Source organism: Equus quagga, unplaced genomic scaffold (genome assembly GCF_021613505.1).
Source record: "Equus quagga isolate Etosha38 unplaced genomic scaffold, UCLA_HA_Equagga_1.0 210051_RagTag, whole genome shotgun sequence".
In the NCBI taxonomy this organism is placed as follows: Eukaryota; Metazoa; Chordata; class Mammalia; order Perissodactyla; family Equidae; genus Equus; species Equus quagga.
Window position 1 is genome coordinate 1 of NW_025799258.1, and position 20,418 is coordinate 20,418.

General features: G+C 40.9%; 1 protein-coding gene across 1 annotated transcript; it reads left to right on the forward strand.

Moving 5' to 3' along the window:
* Positions 1-57: 57 nt before the first annotated feature.
* Positions 58-8,146, forward strand: LOC124233694 (major facilitator superfamily domain-containing protein 1-like; the record flags this gene model as incomplete). Its single annotated transcript, XM_046650818.1, has 6 exons — positions 58-2,464; positions 4,438-4,536; positions 4,992-5,103; positions 6,243-6,299; positions 6,638-6,794; positions 8,049-8,146. Coding segments are annotated over exons 1-6 (611 nt in total), but the record flags the coding sequence as incomplete, so codon positions are not given.
* Positions 8,147-20,418: the final 12,272 nt, after the last annotated feature.

The following is a 20,418-nucleotide window of genomic DNA, read 5'->3' on the forward strand; positions in this document are numbered from 1 at the left end:
GGGCTTCTAGGAGGCGGGTGGGGCTGTTGGAGTGGTGGGGAGACCTGAGGAGGCGGTGGGGTGAGCCGAGCCCGGGCAGCCAGGGTGGCTCTGCTTACTCTGCCTTGTGTGTTTAGGGTCCTTGTGAGATGCGGGGACCAGAGGATCCCATCACAGAGCTGCGGGGTAGACGCAGTCATGTTTCTGCACTTCTCCTGTCCCTGTGCGTCCTCAGGACGGTCACAGAGGCTCTGGTGTTCCTTCTTTGTGACTGTTCTCTTTGCCTGAGCTGTCAGTTTGTTGGAGTTTAGATGCGTGAACTGTGTTCATAACACCTTCAGGTCGTGTACTTCTCATTTTTCTTATTATTCAAGTCTTAGTTGGGGCTTGAAAGTTCAGCACCCTTTGATTTTCCTTTGTAATTTGTTACTTTAAATTAATTATTTTGACAAATATTTACTGCATACTTGCTAAGCCAGGTCATGTTAGGCATTTTAGAATTAAAGGATTATTTAAGGTGACATCCCTGCCTTTGAGGAGCTTGTGTTTTTGATGACATTGGGGAAGGTTTCCTGGAGGACTCCGTTTACCTTCTTGCTCATCTGAGTAGTGCCTCTGGCTAAGTGTGTTGTAGGAAATAGGCATGTGAAATTAGCTGCTGTGTTTGCTGTGAGAAGACTGTTGAGGATTGTTCCATCCTCAGTCTTGAGAGTCTGGCCCGTCAGCAGCATTGGGCATGGTTGACATTCCCCCTCCTGGCTTTCTCCTCTTGGGTCCAGGACACTGCAGTCCCAGGGTTCTCCTCTTGCCTTTCTGTCTGCTCCTCCTCTCCTTCTTTTGCTGGTTCCGTCTCAGTCTTCTCACCCTTTAGATGTGGGAGTGCCCCAAAGCTTGGTTCTTGGATGTCTTCTCTTCCACACTCACTTTCGTGGTGATCTTATCTACCTTTGAGGTTTTAAATAGCATGTTTTTGCTCCTGAATGTGTCACTTGTCCAGATCTTCCCCTGAATCCCACACCCATACATGCAGCTTCCTACTTGACGTCTCTCCTTGGATGCCTAGCAGGTGGATCACACCTGACATGACAGCACCTAGCTCTCGATATCTACCTGCCATCCGCCACCCAGCACAGGCGCTGGTTTGCTCATGCTCAGTTATAGGCAACCCTTTTCTTCCAGTTACTCAGACGAAAACTTTGGTGTCATCCTGAAATGTTCCTCTTCTTTTTTCCTCCCATACTCCACGTATTTTCTCTTGGCAAATCTAACTGTTAGCTTTACCATCAGAATATATCCATATTCCGACCACTTCCCACCATGCCCACTGCTAACCACGCTAGTCTGAGAGCCCTCGTCTCTGTTGCGGATTCTTGCAGTAGAGCCTAACCCATAGCGTTGCTTCTGCCTTCCTCCCCACTTGTAGCCCGTTTTGAATATAGCAGCCAGAGCGAGTCTGTTAAAACATACGGGATCATGCTGCTCCTCGGCTCAAAACCTCAGTGTCTTCCCATCTCACACAGAATAAAAACCAAAGTCCTTGTTATTACCTATAGCTCACCTCCCCACTATTTCCTCCCTGGGACCTCATCTCAACCCCTCCCCTCTTCATTTGTGCTCTTCCAGCCTCTGCCCTCCTTGCCGTTCCTCTTGGGGCCTGTGCACTGGCGGTTTCTTTTGCCAGGATGCTTTTCCCCCAGATCTCACAGCTAACTTTCCTTCAGGTTTTACTCGAAAGTCATGTTCTTATTGATGTCTCCACCCATTTATATTCTCCTTCCCTGTTTTATTTTTTCCTTACTTTTTAAAGCACTTACTGTGATTAATATACTACATATTTTACCTCTTCCATCTCCCGAAAATATAAGCTCTATGAGAGCTGGAAGTTCTTCTGTTTTATTCTTTATCACACATCCCCAATACCTAGAACAGTGACTGGCATGGAATCAGGCCTCAGTAAGTGCTAAATGAGTGAAGATATTATCCGCTATACCTTTTACTGTCTTATGGACATTCAGAGTATGACTCTTTTTTTTTTCAGTTGTCAATACTAGGAAAAGCTGTGCATTTTCTGAGCTAAGGTTTATTTTTGTCGTAGTACCCTGTGAGTTTTGTAACTCAGCATATTTCATTTTTGCTTTGGTTACTGGGAAGTTATTAGTGTACTGTGCTATTTTGAATTCTAGCATTTTCTATAAACTGGTATTTTTTTGTGTAGTCATCTTATCTGCGGCTTTTGTTTTTTCCCTTGTGTTTTTAAGAAAATTTATCTCTTGTTTAATCTGGATCCTACTTGTACCTATTTCTTCAAGCCATCTCATATCCTTTTTTCAAACGAGGCAGAGATATAAATGAAAATTTTGTTGATTTTCCCTTCTTTTTCAGGGCAGTACCGTGAACATGAACCTTATGGGATGGCTGTACTCTCAAGTTGAAGCTTTGCTGGGTTCTGCTGGTCCCACAACCCTTGGGGTCACACTTATAATCGGTTAGTGAATCTTGATGTCTCACGTTTTCTCTTCTGAATGCATGTCATGGGAAGTATTGTGGCAGTGGAAGGAACGCTGGAACTGGGGTTAGACCACTTCAGTTAGAGTTTGGCCTGCACAGTTCACTAGTTCTTTGACCTAATTAGAAATAGTGAATCATTCACCACCCCCCCCTTTGTTTTTGGTGAGGAAGATTGGCACTGAGCTAACCTGTTGCCCATCTTCCTCTTTTTGCTGGAAGAAGATTGTCCCTGAGCTAACATCTGTGCCAGTCTTCCTCTATTTTGTCTGTGGGACACTGCCACAGCATGGCTTAATGAGCGGTGTGTAAATCTATGCCCAGAATCTGAACTCGTGAACCTGGGCTGCTGTAGCGAAGCATGCAAACTTAACCACTATGCCACTAGGCTGGTCCAACCCCATTTGTACTTTTATTTCCACTTCTTACATTGGAGGATCTTTTCCCACCTCATCTACCTCAGTGTTGTCGTGGTGAGCAGAGGGGAGAGGTGTGTGAAAACTCTGACGACAGTCCGGGAACTTATGCCCGTGAGGTGTTCCTTGGTGGTCTGTGGCAGAAGGAAGATTGCTTCCTTCTGATGACATTCGGTTAGGACGCCTGTAGAGCTTAGATGTTACGGGATCAAGGGTGATGTGATAAGGCAAGAAACCTGCTGGAGCCTGGGCTCTGGTCCTGGCTCTAACTGGTTCCGTCATTTGGACAAGGAAGTGCCTCATTTTTCTTTTCTGTAAAATACAGGTGTTTGACCAAAGCTCTCTGGGTCCCTTCTGGCCTCAGGTTCTCTCAGCGGAGGCTCTGCTGTGCCAATTGCTGGGTGTGAGGCCCTCTGGGTTCACCACCTGTGCCTTTTCTCTGAGCAGCATGCTGTCTGGCGAGCCCCGTGGTGTACAGGTGGTTGCTTGCAGAGGCCTGTGGGGTGTCGGGGAATGTCCGGTGCCCTCTTGCCTCCCTTAGAATTCCTTGGGACAGCCTGGTCAAAGAGGGCAGTGGAGAGGCAGTGCCACACTGGCACGCTGTCTCTAGAGAGCCCTCCTGTCACGTTCTTTGCCTTACTTAAAACCTCTTCCTTCCTCTGAAAGGCTCTTCTGGATTCCTTCTAGTTCCCTCTACCATGGAGAATTTGAGAGTTTTAAAGAATTTTAGAGCCAGAAAAGCCCTATGTTGTCATCAAGTCAAAGCCTCTTATTTACAGACGGGGAGGCTGCAGCCCAGAGAGGGGTCTCTCTCCATACCACTCAGCTTGTGAGTGCCCGAAGCGGAACCTGTGTCTGCTGACTCTCACTTCAGCACTTTTTCAAGTGGACTCACATAGTATGTCAGCCAATTAGGGATTCATTTATTTTACTAAGCTTCTTTTTAAAATTCTTTGTAAGTGTAAACTTTATTCCCTTTTTCTCCTGCTTTACTTTACTGTGAGATGAGCATTCGAGAGTCATGCTGAATACCCAGGGAAAGAGAGCCTGAGCGAGCCGTGCTGCAGGGAGGCGGGCCCCTTGGGCTGCCAGGGGCTGGGAGCAGGGGTTGCAGACTGTGGGAAAGAATGAGAAGGAGGCTGAGGTATCCCAGCACCGGACTTTGCCTTTGGAATTTGTTTCCTGGCATCCATCAATAATTGGTGCGCAGACTGAGTTCAGAAATTACGACTGATTTGCTAGCTGGTTATCAGCTTTCCTGAGTCTATATTCTGCGTTGCAGACTAGACTGGTGTGTTCTGGTCTTGCCCTCTCCTCTCCAGCCGCCTGGTAGGTAACGCTGCAGTAAGGCGACTGCTGACAGCCAGTTGAGTGGCCAGTTGAGTGCTGTCCGTATGCAGCTCCTCCCTGTCAGTCCTGTCTGTCACTGAGCTTTCACGGGCATCCGAATGCAGGTCTTCTCTGTCAGCGCAGTGTGCACCTTTTCAGGAACCTTCAGTCTAGTTCTCTTTAAAAAATCTCTCTGTTTTTGTTATAGGGGGTATAACGTGTGTCCTTTCCCTAATCTGTGCCTTGGCCCTTGCTTACTTGGATCAGAGAGTAGAAAGAATCCTTCATAAAGAACAAGGAAAAACAGGTAAGTATAAATGCAAGAAAAGTGGGGCTTTGGGGAATTATGTTCTTTTTGAGATAATTTACAATGAGATAAGTTCCTAGTGCAGTGTTATAAACGTAGTGAGGCTTAGTACATGTCTTGTGTCTTTTATTTCCAAATCTGTTTCCACTTGTCTAAATTTTTGGTTACATTTTCTTTCTCCTTAAGTGTTTTTGGCATAATTTACATTCTTGATTGTACTTTGTATATTTGCAAAATGATGGGTGTTCCTGAAAGGGAGCAGGAAGTAGGTATCAGTCTTAGGTTTTGCTTTTTCTAATGTCTTTTTAAGTTATCCCGCAAACTATTTCCAGTAATTTACTGAGAATAGTATTTTTTAAAACTGAATGCAAATGTTAATCACATGATAAAAGAAAAATCTTCTTGACATAGATGTGGACGGTCACGCCCACACCCGCCTCCCTTCCTTCTCCCAGGTGAAGTTATTAAGTTAACTGATGTGAAGGACTTCTCCTTACCCCTGTGGCTCATATTTGTCATCTGCGTCTCCTATTACGTTGCCGTGTTCCCTTTCATTGGGCTTGGGAAGTGAGTATTCTCTAGCATTCCATCTTTGTTGGTTAAATTATAATCACAGCTCAATCACAGAAATGTAATTGTTTTTAGCTGTAGATCTTTCTTCTCTGGTTATAATTTATATTTACACAGGAATTGTTTTACATCTGGGATACAGCTGATTTTCTTAGCTTAAGGTTTACTATTGGTTTTTTTTTGGAAGAGTAGCCCTGAGCTAACTACTGCCAGTCCTCCTCTTTTTTGGTAAGGAACCCTGGCCCTGAGCTAACATCCGTGCCCATCTTCCTCTCTTTATATGTGGGACGCCTACCACAGCATGCCGTGCCAAGTGGTGCCATGTCCGCACCTGGGATCCATACCGGAGCACCCCAGGCCGCCGAAGCAGAACGTGCGAACTTAACCACTATGCCACTGGGCTGTCCCCTAGTATTGGTTTAATACTTTTATTATTCTTTTGAAGAGATACCTAATAACAGTTTTGATTTATAATGTAGATTTATTTTAATACTTGATTTTGGATGTGTATTCTTCTTCACTTCCCCTATATTCCCTGGTTAGGAATCCTCTGATTGAGAATGGAGATGTCGTGTTGTCTCACGGCGACTGGGCACACTTGCATTTGCTAGGACTGTGGTTCCTCCAGACTCAAATTCAGGGTTCAACGTAAATTCTTCTTCGCTTTATCTTCTCCCTCTCTCTGCTTTTTCATTGGCAGCTGCTTAAACAGAGCAGTGTGAGAGTGTGTTTGTGAGGATGCGTCTTGTAATTATAAGCTTTAAATTCAGGCTGTTGTTTTAAATAATTTGAAACAAACCCCCATCTGTTATTTAGCGAGGAACCTATTCAGTGCTGCTTTTAAGGGAAAGAAGCAGTCGCAATTTCTGCTAGCAATACATTTGGTTTTCTGAAAAATTTGTACTGTTTGCTGTATATGTAAAAGGGAGAAAAACTAGGCATCAGTATATTTTATTTAGTTGAAGTTTTTGTATAAACACTAAACCTTTAGCTGATTGCTTGAAGGTGAATATCAAATAAGGTAGGAAAACAGTATCAAGAAGGCCTAGTTATTTTTATTCAGCTTTATTTTGCCTTTATTTTTTAAAAACAGCAGTTCTCTCTAAAGTGTTTATTTCTCTCTCTCTTTATTTTAGAGTTTTCTTTATAGAGAAGTTTGGATTTTCATCTGAGGCAGCAAGTGCAATTAACAGGTATTTCATTAATTCTCTAAGTGCTTATTGTGTGCATAGCCAGGATCTTTAATTATAGCCAGTTGTTTGAGACAAAAAAGACTTATGTGATGTAACATCCACTGTGAGGCCAAGACTCTGGTGGGACTTGAATCCTGAGTGGCCATCTGTGCATTAATGGAAAACCGAAGAAGTCTTGCACCACTCTTCATATTTCTGTTTACCGATGCCCATTTTAGACTAATGTTAAATTAATGAGCTAGGATTTGCTTTGCCTGATGGTTTTAGGGACTTTGTGCATTTTTTTTTTTTTTAGCTGTGACATGTTTTATTAAATATCTTTTATGTTCTCTGGACAGTGTTGTCTATGTCATATCAGCTCCCATGTCCCCAGTATTTGGGCTCCTGGTGGATAAAACAGGAAGGAACATTGTTTGGGTCCTGTGTGCAGTGGCAGCCACTCTTGCTTCCCACATGATGCTGGCCTTGACGCTGTGGAACCCTTGGATTGCTATGGTAATGTCTCCATGAGCACCTGGGGGCTTGGGGCTTCAGCCAGGACTCTGCGTGCATGTCCGGAGGCACAGTCAGCTCCTCCGATGGAGTGCTTATGACAGTGCAGAGAACGATAACTTGATTTCAGTTTCTGCAAAACATTTTCAGAGTATCAGTATTAATATGCACGCATAAGGTGCTTGTCTTTTCATTTGTCTTATTTAACAGAGTGATCTTATTGCTGAAATAGAATTTGAAATAAAGTAGTCTTATAAAAGCCAAATGCTTGTTAGTTTAATTTTTGTTTTTTGTATTTCATTAAAAGAAGTAATTCCATCATAGGTGACCAAAAAAAGCTGTCGGCCCAATATCCATGGTTTTGAATTCTTTTGTCTTTGACTCTTAGTAGGTCAGAAGTGATAGTGAATTCATCAAGTTTGTGTTATTGTTCTTCAGAATGTCATTTCTAAGACCACAGGCTGAAGTGCTGCGTTTCTTCCCTGTATATTTATTTGTGCACTTGGTGAGAATTCTGGAGGACAGATTCCTAGAAGTGGAAACGCTGTAGCGGAGGCTTTGCACATGTAACATCTTGATAGATACTGTGAACGACAACTCCAATAACTGTCCACCCATTTAAACTTTGCCAGTAACATATGAATGTGTCTGTTTTTAGTGTCCTTGCCTGTGTTGGACATTGGCATTATTTTAATCTTTGCCAATCTGACAGGTGTAAACGATCTTATTTTAACTTAAATCATAAGGTTTCTTTTTTAATTGAAGAAAAAGTCAGCATTAGGTGATGTTTAACAACCGGTGGTGGTTGTTGGTTCTCTGCCCTGCTCTCCATTTGGGTGTTGATGACCCAGAGGTAAGATAATGGACTGTTGGTGTGATGTTGTCTTGATGGCTTAATTTGTAATTCCTAATAAATACTGGATAATTAGCTTGCCTGAAACATTGGTAATAACTTTTGGCAAATTAGTTTTATTTTCTTGCTTGGTCATTGACTGCACCTTGGGCCCAGCTAGTTATATATATATATGCATATAATATAAAATGGTTAAAACAGTGTGTGTGTGTATTTTGTCACTAGAGACATATTGTTAGGGCCAGGACTTTTTTCTGTTAAATTTGAGTTTTAGCCTAATTGCAATAACATTTGCATGAGTATTTGTATATTAGTTATTATGTTACTCTTGCTCATCTGCATCAAAGGAAATTTACTTTTGGTTCATATAAGACTTTTAGCTTTTTCCATGTTGCTTTCTGTAGTGTCTGCTGGGAATCTCTTATTCATTACTTGCCTGTGCGTTGTGGCCAATGGTGGCATTTGTAGTTCCTGAACATCAGCTGGGAACTGCATATGGCTTGTAAGTATTTGCACCATGGGTCATGTGATGTCTTTCTGCTGTATCGATTTAACTATCATATGGAACTCCAGGTCTCCTGAATCTGCTCATCTTCAGGCTTCTGGGATAGCTCTGACCCTGAAAATACAGTAGTCTCCCCTTATCTCTGGTTTTGCTTGCTGCAGTTTTGGTTACTCACGGTCAGCTGCGATCTGAAAATATTAAATGGAAAATTGCAGAAATAAACACATCATAAATTCTAAAGTGCACCCTGTTCTGAGTAGCATGATGAAATCTGGTGCTATCCCGCTCTGTCCTGTCTGGGACGTGCATCATCCCTTTGTCCAATGTGTCCATGCTGTATGCGCCACACCCTTTAGTCACTTAGTAGCCGTCTCAGTTATCAGGCTGACTGCTGAGATGTTGCGGTGCCTGTGTTCAAGTAGTTCTTTATTTTACTTAATAATGGCCGCAAAGCCAACTTTATTATTGGTTACTGTTGTTAATCTCTTACTGTGCCTAAGTTATAAGTTAAACTTTGTCATAGGGGCCGGGCCCCATGGCCGAGTGGTTAAAGTTCCATTCACTCCGCTTCGGTGGCCCGGGGTTTGTGGGTTCAGATCCCGGGTGTGGACCTACTCCACTCATCAGCCATACTGTGTGAGATCCCTGGCCTGGAAATATTGCTTCCCTCTAATCACTGGTCTCCTTAATCAAGCTAAGAATGACAATCGTATTGGAGCTACAAAGATTCAGACTCAAATGTTCAGATTAAGAGCAATTTTTTTTAACAACCTGCCAGACATCTCTCTCTGGGTATCTGGATATTTGTTATTGAGTTATTTTAGCTAATTATACCATAAACAAAAGGAGTTTGGGGTGTTGTGCTTTGATTTAATTTGTACTCATTCTATCTACCTCTATATGCTGAAAAGTTCTCTTTTCTTGAGGTGGAGCAGGTTGGGGAATCTAAGGGAAATAATGCAGGAGACTTAAGAGCTGTGGTTGGGCAGAGCACATAGGTACTACGAGGACCACACGTCCCAGGGAGGAATATGGCTCACTCCCTACCAAACTGCAATTCCTACACACCCCAGCAACAATTGCTAGCCCCCTTCTATATGCTTTGTTTCCTCCCTAGTACCCATCGCTATCTGACCTACCCTACTTTTTTACTTATTTATCTATTTATTGTCTCTTGCCCCCTCTAGAGCATGAGGGATTTTTCTTATTTTATCACCGCTGCAACCCTAGCACCCATAATGATGCCTGACATATAGTAGGCATTCTGTAAGTACTTGTTGAATGCATGCAGAATGTATGAATTCTATGGGATAGTCCCAATTCTAAATACTTTATCGCGCTGTCCCCATAAGCACATCCCTACCTACAGCATGTGCCATGTTAGGGTTTGGCAAATATGGTCAAGCAAGACACGGAATACACACGTGTATAGGTAAAGCAGCTTGGTATCTGCTACTCAAGGTCCAAAGTATCCTGTTGTCTGCTATTTGTAGAGATACTTAAACCCTATACTTTCACAGCATCAAGAAGTACCAACCCACTAACCCACATGGTTTCTACACACGTTAATCTACACTAATGACATTAAGTGATTAGTCACTTGGATGGAGTGCAGAGGCCTGTGTGAACACACCATCTAACAGCCCACCCTTTGTCGGGCATTGTGATTTGGCCACATATTTTTATACTTTCTGTCCTAACTCTCCAAGTGTCTCTTCTAAAAGTAGAAGTCTTTCTGGATACCACAGTATGCACATATTCTCCCCAGTCCTGCCACTCTTACCCTTGGAATTTAGCACACACATACACACACCTTATACCAAAACACTTTCCCCATAGGCATTATGTATATCAAGACATGCATACCCCCAAAAGGGCGTAAAGGGAGAGAGAAACAAGAAGAAATATTACTCATCTATCTAAAGAAGCCTATTTTAAACATTAAGATTTAAAAAATCAGCCAATGTAAAAGTATCTCAGAGGATAAGAGGATTTCTTCTGGAAGCCAGCCCTTGCAGAGGCTGCCCACATTTGCAGATGCAAAATTCCATTACTTCCCCCACAACATTAGCCTCTGGCCAAAGGACAAGAGGGGGAGAGAGGGGGGACTGTCCTCCTTCTGAACGGGGAAGGAAAGCAGCCAAGCAAAAAGAGTCTGAGAAAGAACAATGGCCTCCTAGTGAGAAAGCGTGTTAAGTAGGTCAGTATTGGCACTGTATTTTGTTGCACACAAATCCATCATTGTTCCTTCCTATTTTTCTTTTTCCCCCTTCTTTTCTCTCCTCTGTCCTATTCACTATTACTGTCATCTCATGTGAGCTTTTTTAAACCATGATATATTTGTTCAATTATCTGCAGACCTACAGCCTCTTTATCAAATTAGCTGATCTCTATTTATAGCTGATAATGCTGTACAGGGGATCTAATGAAAATTCCTGAGAGTGAGAAAACTAAGCCAAATTTTGCATTGCTGTTTTCAACCCAAGCACTGTTGCCATTATCCAATAAACCTGTTTCAGTAAGTTTTGTAAATATACATTTTTTTAAGACAGTACTTTTCAATAAGAAAAACTAGGCTGAGTAGTATCATGAGATAATATTTCCAAAATTTGCTTCATTCCCTACTCCAAGATCATGTTACCTTAAAAATGAACTTTAAGAGACAAAAAATAGAATAAATCTAAATAGACTGAATAATGGTTCTATGAAGGAAGGAATTCATCTGCACCTGGTAAGTTAATCATGTAAAAGGCGCTGACATATTTTTAGCAATTAATATGTAAAACTGCCAAAGAAACTCATCTATAGGGGCCAGCCCAGTGGTGCGGCTGTTAAGTTGACACGTTCCACTTCAGCAGCCTGGGGTTTGCCAGTTCAGATCCCAGGTACAGAGCTATGCACCACATGTCAAGCCATGCTGTGGCAGGCGTCCCACATATAAAGTAGAGGAAGATGGACACAGATGTTAGCTCAAGGCTAGTCTTCCTCAGCAAAAAGATTAGAATTGGCAGCGGATGTTAGATCAGGGCTAATCTTCCTCAAAAAAAAAAAAGAAAGAAAGAAAGAAAAAGAAACTCATCTATAATACTCAGTAGTCAAGTGTGACTTTTTTGTTGTTGCTATTAATATACCTCTATATTCATTAATTTCACAAAACATTTTACTTCATTTACTATACTCAATTTACCAACTGTCCTAATGGGCTCTAATGATGGAAAAAGTTAACCCCGTGGCCGAGTGGTTAAGTTCACGCATTCTGCTTCAGTGGCCCAGGGTTTCGCTGGTTTGGATCCTGGGCGCGGACATGGCGCCACTCATCAGGCCATGCTGAGGTAGCATCCCACATAGCACAACCAGCGGCACTCACAACTAGAATATATAACTATGTCCTAGCGGGATTTGGGGAGAAAAAGAAGTGGGAAAAAAAAAAAGAAAAAGTTACAACAAATAGCATCATTAAGCTAGGGTCTAAAATAGACCCCAAACCATGGTCTGAGCCGTGGACCAAAAGCCACGATAAAGCCCAAGCCGCAGTTCATCACATTCTTTCAGCGATTACGGTTAAGACATCTAAATGCCTATGCATTCCCACGTCCATCCTAAGACTCAGCTCAGAGGCAAGACTACTGCTTTTACCCGCAGTGAGGCCATGTCTGAAAACAATGGAATTCTACAGTCAAGTCCAGGCAAGGGTAGCGGGCCGAACCAGGAGGGGAAAGACTAAGCATCCTCTCACACACAGGGTCCAGCAGACAGCAAAAGACTAGGCAGAAAGTGATGCAGATCAGCTGGGCAGTTAGGAGCAGCTGCATTTCAAAAGTCTAAGCAGAAAGGCAAGCTCTCACCTAGAAAAGTGGAAGGTTGGCAAAGGCAACCAGAATGAGAAGTAATAATAAACCCTGCTCATATGGCAGAAGCTGCTGTACCCTGCCCTGATTTACAGCAGTTATTGAGTACGAGTGCTGAGGGTTCACAAAGATCAGCCAGAGCCAAACAGAAGCTAAAGCCTTTGTGCATTTCTCTGCTAACTGATGATACAATTACTTCACAACACCACTGGCTCAAAACGCCTCAGAGCTGACACTGGTTCAAAAGTGTCAGAGCTGTTCTAACAGTAAAACATTCTTATCTTCCTTCTCATCTCATCATGTTCTACTGACTCAGTGAGCATCGCAAGGAAAATAACAGCGTAGTTAAACATCAAAGTGTTGCTCTAAATGACTATGGAAAAGTTACGTAACTTCCCTAACCTGTTCTACTGTCTGTAAAATGGGGGAAGTAATTTTACATGCCTCATGAGGTTGGAGGATGCAGTTCTGCACGAAATCAGGGAGCACAGTCCTGGCACATAGTAAGCAATCAATACGAGGGAGCTGCTACCAGCATTTTAGTTTAAACCACAAAAACGGCCATTTTCATAGGTCAAAATGGTTCAATATTGGCCATTTCATATGGTTCAACCTAAAATTTATATCAATAATTATGATCAATGTATTAATATTAATAATAGTATTATTGACAGATTTTTGACTTAAGTTCCTACTTTAGATTCCCAGATGCTCTCATTTTAACTCGGCAATGTTAACAAATAGAAAACTACTCCATTACAAGGGCCTCTCTATCAATCTTTCTACCTATCTTTTGTTGATATTCCCATAAAGATATGTCAAGAATAAGGAAAGCCAGCCTACATCAGGATACAAAATGTTACAAATGGCTGAGGTGACCACAAGATTTTTCTGCTACACAGTTTAACCATTTGAGCCATTACTATGCTTATGGCACTGTCCTAGGTCCTACTTACGGAAAGTTAAATTAAAATATGGAGGTTTAGAGACCCAAAAAGGAGGAATTTCAAAAATAAGTCTAGGTTAAAAGAAAATAAAATCTGGCCCAAAACAGAAAGGAGAGTATAAAAATATGAGACTATATATATATATATATATATATATATATATATATGTCTCATCTTGTCATCTTATATGAACAAATATATTTTCAAGTGAATAAAAATATTTGTATATATTATATATAAAAATATCTATTTTTTCACTGAGGCTTTCAGTGACAGAGCTTTGATTTTTGGCCATCATCCTAGTGACGGATGGGCACTGGCCCATCTACATCCTCACATCTGGCACCCCTTATACCCACATGCCCCTGTTTGTTGGGGGAGAGCTAGAGTTAAAAGGGCAGGCTTTGGCCATAGGGCGAGCAAGCTAACTGACACCCACAGGATTCCAGCCCATGACCTTTCCCTTACAAGGGAACTCCCTGCCCTAATCACACTCAAACAGTGCTAAATCATGCCTTCAAAACACCGTCCATGTCATGATTCAGTACTTCAACAAGCACTGGTAAGTAACTCTTTCTGAAACTCAACGAGAACTTTATGTCTAGATATGAACTGCATAATAAAAGTGAGAGTTCTTCTGGTCTCTGGATATTATGTCTTCAATGATTCAAATAAACCAACTTTAGAGTAAATCAGACCTGGTCATCTGTACTGGAGAGCACAGTTATCAAGGGGCCCACGTCAGACTGCTGAACTTAAATCCCAGGTAGCCTAGTAGCTACAGGAACTTAAATCACTTAACCTCCGTGCGCCAGACTTCCATCATCCGTCGGCGCACGGGGCGAGGTACTAATATGCTGACCTCATAGCTGCTGCATATGAAAAGTGCTTAGCAGAGGACCCAGCACATAGTAAATGTTGAAGAAACGAGAGGAGTTAGTATTAGTGTTACAATAACTACCACTGGTCTTATCTATACTAACAACGATGTTGTAAATATAGAGAATGAATGATAAACATCACAAAGAGGAATAATTATATATGAAGATAAAATGTATAATCGTTTATTCATTTGCACAACAGATTAAGAGCCTTAACATTACTTCATACTAATATATCACACATCAGCTATTTTTTAAACCTCCCTCACTACTCTAGCCCTCTGTAATCAAGAACAGTAAGAAAAACCAAGGAAGTAAGCAACTAGATAAAGAACAGACAACACCACTAACTGGTTTCCTGTAATTCAGACTCCCCTGAACTTTGTCTCACCAAAGGCTATGCTGGCAACCTTCCAGGTGTCCAGTGCCTGTACAAATTATGCATACAAATTTATGTAAATCAGGCTTGTTTCACTCTTGAGATAGGAAAAGACAGTTCCATCTTATTGTTATGAGTAGTGACTTTAATTTTCTTTGTCTTCTAAGATTCGCTTTTCATATTCCTTTTGTCTCATAGTTTTTGTTTGTGTGCTTTTCACTTTCTGATCTCATGTTACCTTCCTTAAACATAGTCCTTGTTGGGGCCAGCCCGGTGGCACAGCGGTTAAGTGCACACGTTCCGCTTCTCAGCGGCCTGAGGTTCACTGGTTCAGATCCCAGGTGCAGGCATGGCACCGTGTGGCAAGCCATGCTGTGGTAGGCGTCCCACGTATAAAGTAGAGGAAGATGGGCATGGATGTTAGCTCAGGGCCAGGGTTCCTCAGCAAAAAGAGGAGGATTGGCAGTAGTTAGCTCAAGGCTAATCTTCCTCAAAAGACACCAAAAAACCCAGAAAAACAAAACACAGTCCTTGTTAAAAAATTCTTCCTTCTCAATATAGTACTTCAACTTTCTTTAATTTATCACTTGCAGTAGGGGAATTTCTACCTGACAGCATTTCAAATTGAAATATGCCTTCCCATCTATATTGCTGGATGGATAATTACTACTATGATGCTCAATAAAGTTAGGAAGGAAGTTTATTTATGGACAATAAATAGGCAGTTTTTTAAAAAGACAGAGACTTTTAAAGACCCTAAGGACAAGGGCATTACATTAAATACTAAATGCACAAACCAAAATTTGTGGACCAACACACGTTATACATAAACACATATATAAATTATATGTATATTTATTCTAATATATATATAAAATATCCTTAGAAGCTTTTTCCTGTGAGCACTGTAATCATAGCAGGTATCCTGTAAGGAACAGCAATAATTAAAGGAGCAAAGATGAGGGAAGATAAGAAATATTTCAGTTTATTCAGATGATACCATTCTTGAGTTCTTGAGGTCTTCTTTAGAACCAGAATCCTGGGATGACTTCATATTTTCATTAAAAGAGCACTAATTTCTTCATACAAAGAATATCTTTTTTGATGATTCGCCAAGAAGTCAGCTTTTAGAAAGAGAAACTAAAAGGAAAAGATTTCAAAAGAATGACAATTATGTTGGGTGATTTCTCCTCAATCTTAAATAGCTTGTAATTAACATTGTTACAAAAAAGTACAAAAAGCAAACACACATGGTATTATGAATCTTTTCCAAATTATAAAAAAAAGTCTGGAGGCTCTATGGTATAGTGGGAAGGATGCAGGCTTTGCAACCAGAAAACCTCACGTCTGATTGCACCTTTGCCTCTTTACTCCCAGAGCTATCAAGGGGACTCAATAAAATTACATAGATAACGTATTTAGTGCAGTGCGTGACTCATGGTAAGGGCTCCTTAAATAATGACACCAGTACTATTAAAAGAAGGCACATTGAAGACGTATGTCGTTTTGTACTCTCCCAAAATGCTTCTAGAATGTAATGGGATTAAAAACAAAGAGGGCAAGCTACAAATATAATGAAAAGAGAAGACAAAAACAAGAAAATTTTGGAAGCTGGAAAACAGATGGATGAGTCAAAACTAACCTAGCAAACCTCTTCCAGGACTCTTAGCTGCAGTTTTAAACTAAAATTTACCAGAGAAACTATTTATTATAGTTTTGTTACTTTAAAATGTTCCTGTCTTTAAAATGCCAGCTTAAAAATTTTTTTAAGGTTACATATGAAAACTGCAATCCACTGCTTCAGACAGTATATGACAATAATACTGGAGCCAAGGATTCTAATACATTTCAGTTTTTTAAACTGCAGAAATAAAGAAAACACAAATGATTAAGATTGGGCAGAATTACCAACAAACAAAACAAATGAAAATGAGTGGTTACAATGTCTTCAGGGATGGTAATAAGCCATTAAATCAATTAGCCACTAATTTGAAGGTTCTCAAAGAGCAAGTAAGGCTCACCAAAGTAAGACTTTCTATAATGACATTTCCCAATTCCCAGTACCAACAACACCTACACACCAAGGGGTCAAAACCCAGTGAGAAACAAAGGGAGGGAAAGGGGTGTACTTCGGGAGGTGATTCTCATACATCACATACCACCTTGTCCCTGTTAAGAAGCGCTGGTTGGGGGCCAGCCCGATGGTGTTGTGGTTGGGTTCATGCACTCCGTTTTGGTGACCCAGGGTTCATGGGTTCGGATCTGGGCATGGACCGGCATACTGCTCATTGGACCATGCTGTGGTGGCATCCAACATACAAAAAAAAGAAGACTGGCACAGATGTTAGCTCAGAGACATTCTTCCTCAAGCAAAAGGAGGAAGACTGTAACAGATGTTGGGGGGGGAGAATAGGAGAGAAAGAGAAAGAGGAACAAAGAAAGGGAAAGAAAGAAGGAAAGGCATATGGAATCCTTTAAAAGAAAAAGAAAAAAGAATCACTAGTCTATGAAATATAAGCTTTCTTTCCAGCTGTGAAGTTCAAGAACACTCAGTACAATGCGCTACTGATGGGAATGTAAATTGGTGAACCCAATTTGGAGAACAATTTAGTAATATCTAGTAAAGTTTAAGGTGTGCATATCTTATCACCTAATAATTCCACTCCTACAAAGATATACTAAAAAACTGTTGCATGTGTATACAAGGAAGTGGACAATAATATCCATAGTAACATTGTTTATAGTTCCAAAATATGAAAACACTGAAATGTCCATTAACAGGAAAAGACATAAACAGATCACGGTATATTCACACAATAGACAGCAGTGAAAATGAATGCTACATGCATCAACATGAATGAATCTCATAACCTCTGAGCTAAACAGAGCTGCCAAGGCATATACACAGCACAACACCATTAACATAAAGTTTAAGACCATACAAAATAATACAATACATTTCTTAGGGATATATACATATGCAGTAAACGTTTTCGGTTTTTTTTTTAAGGAAACTATAAACAGCCAATTTAAATAGTGGAATTACTACTGAGGCTGACGAGAAAGAAACGACATCAAAGAGCAGAATACAGGGGCTAATATATTTAACTTATACTAAGTAGTGTGACTATAAGGGTTTGAAGCATTAAATTTCCTATCATTTTGCATACTTTTTATGTCAAATATTTTACAATAAAAATTTAAATCTCAAAAATGCTGAGATTCTCTAGAGAGCTTTGTAGCTCTAAATATTGAAAGTACAAAAGCAAAAGACCAAGGATGATTTCATCATCACACACCTTATCCGAACACGCGTGAGGAGCTGGTGACTAAGAACTCTGCCATGATGACAAGGTATTAAGGTACTCTCTCTTACATCCAACCCCATCCAGCTCTTCACGCCACTGTCTCTGCTAAGGGATGCCTCATCATCTCTCACCTCTAACTGGTCTCCTCATCTAACCGGTCTCTGCCCACCTCCTACCTGGACTCCACATTGCCCCCACTGCCTGCTGATTTTTAAAAAATCATTTCAAAATAAAACACATACAAAACTTACCTACAAAGTCAAAATTACTGTCAGTGTTATAATTCTTGGCATCAGTGATGGGTTCATAGATTTTTCCTTGCATTATTAGTACATAAATGAACTAACCATAAAATGACCAATGACGCTGTCTGTCATGAAGTAAAGCTTATGATTAACCTAATTCTATATATTTGCTGAGGTCTATTTAAAAATAATCATAATTGGGGCTGACCCGGTGGCGCAGCACTTAGGTTTGCACGTTCCGCTTCAGTGGCCCGGGGCTCACTGGTTCGAATCCTGGGTGCAGACATGGCACGGCTTGGCAAGCCATGCTGTGGTAGGCATCCCACATATAAAGTAGAGGAGGATGGGCACAGATGTTGGCTCGGGTGGCTCCTCCTCGGTGGAAAGAGGAGGATTGGCGGCAGATGTTAGCTCAGGGCTAATCTTCCTCATAAAAAAAAACATAAGAATCATAATAATGATAGCAACCTAGCTGTCCAGGCTAATCTCCCTTCCCTCATAGATCTTACATGCTAGTGGATGGATAAAGACAATTAACAAATAAATACACCAAATATACAGTACATTAGACAGTGAAACTTATTTAGTTTACTGACCAGTTACCATCTCTAGAATATAAACTCCAAGAGAACAAGAATTTTTTCATTGTTGTATCCCCAGCACATGGAATACTGCCTGACACACAGTGGCAATCAATAAATATTAGTCGAATGAATGAACAATATATGGCAAAATAAGTGTTCAACAAACTTTAACTGCTATCGCCATTATCACTGAATCTGTAGTATGGCCTTCTCTACTGCACATACTAGATAATGAATGGAAAATGAATTTTGGAGAGGCAAACACCTTGCCTTCCAACACTGCTGGAACCCAAATGAAAACTAAGGCTACAGTTTAGACCTCCACCAGGTGATTCTTATGACTTGAACTACTCAGTCTCTTATCCTATATTAAATGAGACTACGTAATGTCACTAAACCACACATCTCAGTGTACCTTACAAAGTTCAATTTAAAAATATATATATAATTAAAAAGAAGAAATTTAGATTTACTGAGATTAAGCAATCTGCCTGAAGGCAGGCCTATTCAAAACCAGTTTAGAATTCTTGGACTCAGAATATCATTTTAGACTCAGTGCTACTGTCTACCATAATTGTGATACCCAGTTTATAATATTGCAGTTCTTCTCATCTGCTATTCAACTTTGCCAACCAGGTAATTAAAAAGCACTATCTCTATCGCTTTTTTTTGCTGGGAAAGATTCACCTTGAGCTAACATCTGTTGCCAATCTTCCTCTTTCCCCTCACCTCCCAAAGCCCCAGTACATAGCTGTATATTCTAATTGTAAGTCCTCCCAGTTCTTCAATGTGAGCCACCACCACAGCACAGCTACTGACAGATGAGTAGTATGGTTTTGCACCTGGAAACCAAACCTGGGCTGCCACAGTGGAGCATGCCAAACTTTAACCACTAAGCAATTAGGACTGGTTCTCTTTATCACTTTGACCAAACTAAATATCAAGGCAAGACTTCTGGCAGCTCACCAAAAGAGAGACGGCAGCCTAAGTTAGAACTGTGCACAGGTAAAACAAAGAAAGGCTTGTTTGTGCTTGCTTGTCCCAAAACATATCAGAAGATGCCATAAAATGATAGCAGAAAGAAAAGCAGTCTGACAACACCAATGAAAGTTGAAAGGCAAGAAAAGTCAAATTTGTTTTTTTGTTGTTGTTGGGTTTTTTTGGTGAAGAAGATTGACCCTGAGCTAACATCTGTTGCCAACCTTCCTCTTTTTGCTTGAGGAGGATTGTCCCTGAGCAAACATCCATGCCATTCTTCATCTGTTTTACATGTGGGATGCCACTACAGCATAGTTTGATGAGCAATGTGTAGGTCTACGCCCAGGATCCGAACCCGCAAAGCCCAGGCCACTGAAGTGGAGTGCACAAACTTAATCACTATGCCACCCGGCCAGCCCCAAGAAAAGTCAGATTTTTACAGAACAACTGTTGCACTTTTCTGTGAGCTGTATTAATTTTCAGAGTTTAAAAAATTATCAACTGATTATTTTAGTCAATATTTTGACATACTAGAAATGCTACTAAAAGGAGTAAAGAACTGAAAGAAATGTAGGGAAGTGAGCTCAATAACTTAGCTGGACATCAGATCAAAGACATTCCAGTTTACTAGGACTATGTCACAAACACCAGATGAAGGCTTCCAGACAAATACACTGTCCCAGCAGTCTGAGTGAGGCACTGATTTTAGACAGCACACCCTGGACTATTGTTCTTGTTAAATTTACACTGGTTTCAACATCACCACCAACCTTTCTTAGGCTGCAGCTCTATCTTGGCTCCACAGCCTTTCCTTTGTGTTTAATATTGCTCTTGAAGATTTTCAAACTTCTTGCCAAATCCAGTGTACTTAGTTCATTTGATATCTTTGCAGCATCTGGCAATGTTAAACTTTTCCTTCAAATTCTTTCCTCCTTGAGCTTCCTTGACTTATACATTTCTGCTTTTCCCATAGGATGATTCCATCTCTCTTTAATACTCCTTTCCTTCCATCTGCTAATTATCCACTGATGCACACTGCATTCCATGGTTTCAACCAACAACTCCACCCAGTTGATTCTGAAATTGCAAGTTCCAGTCC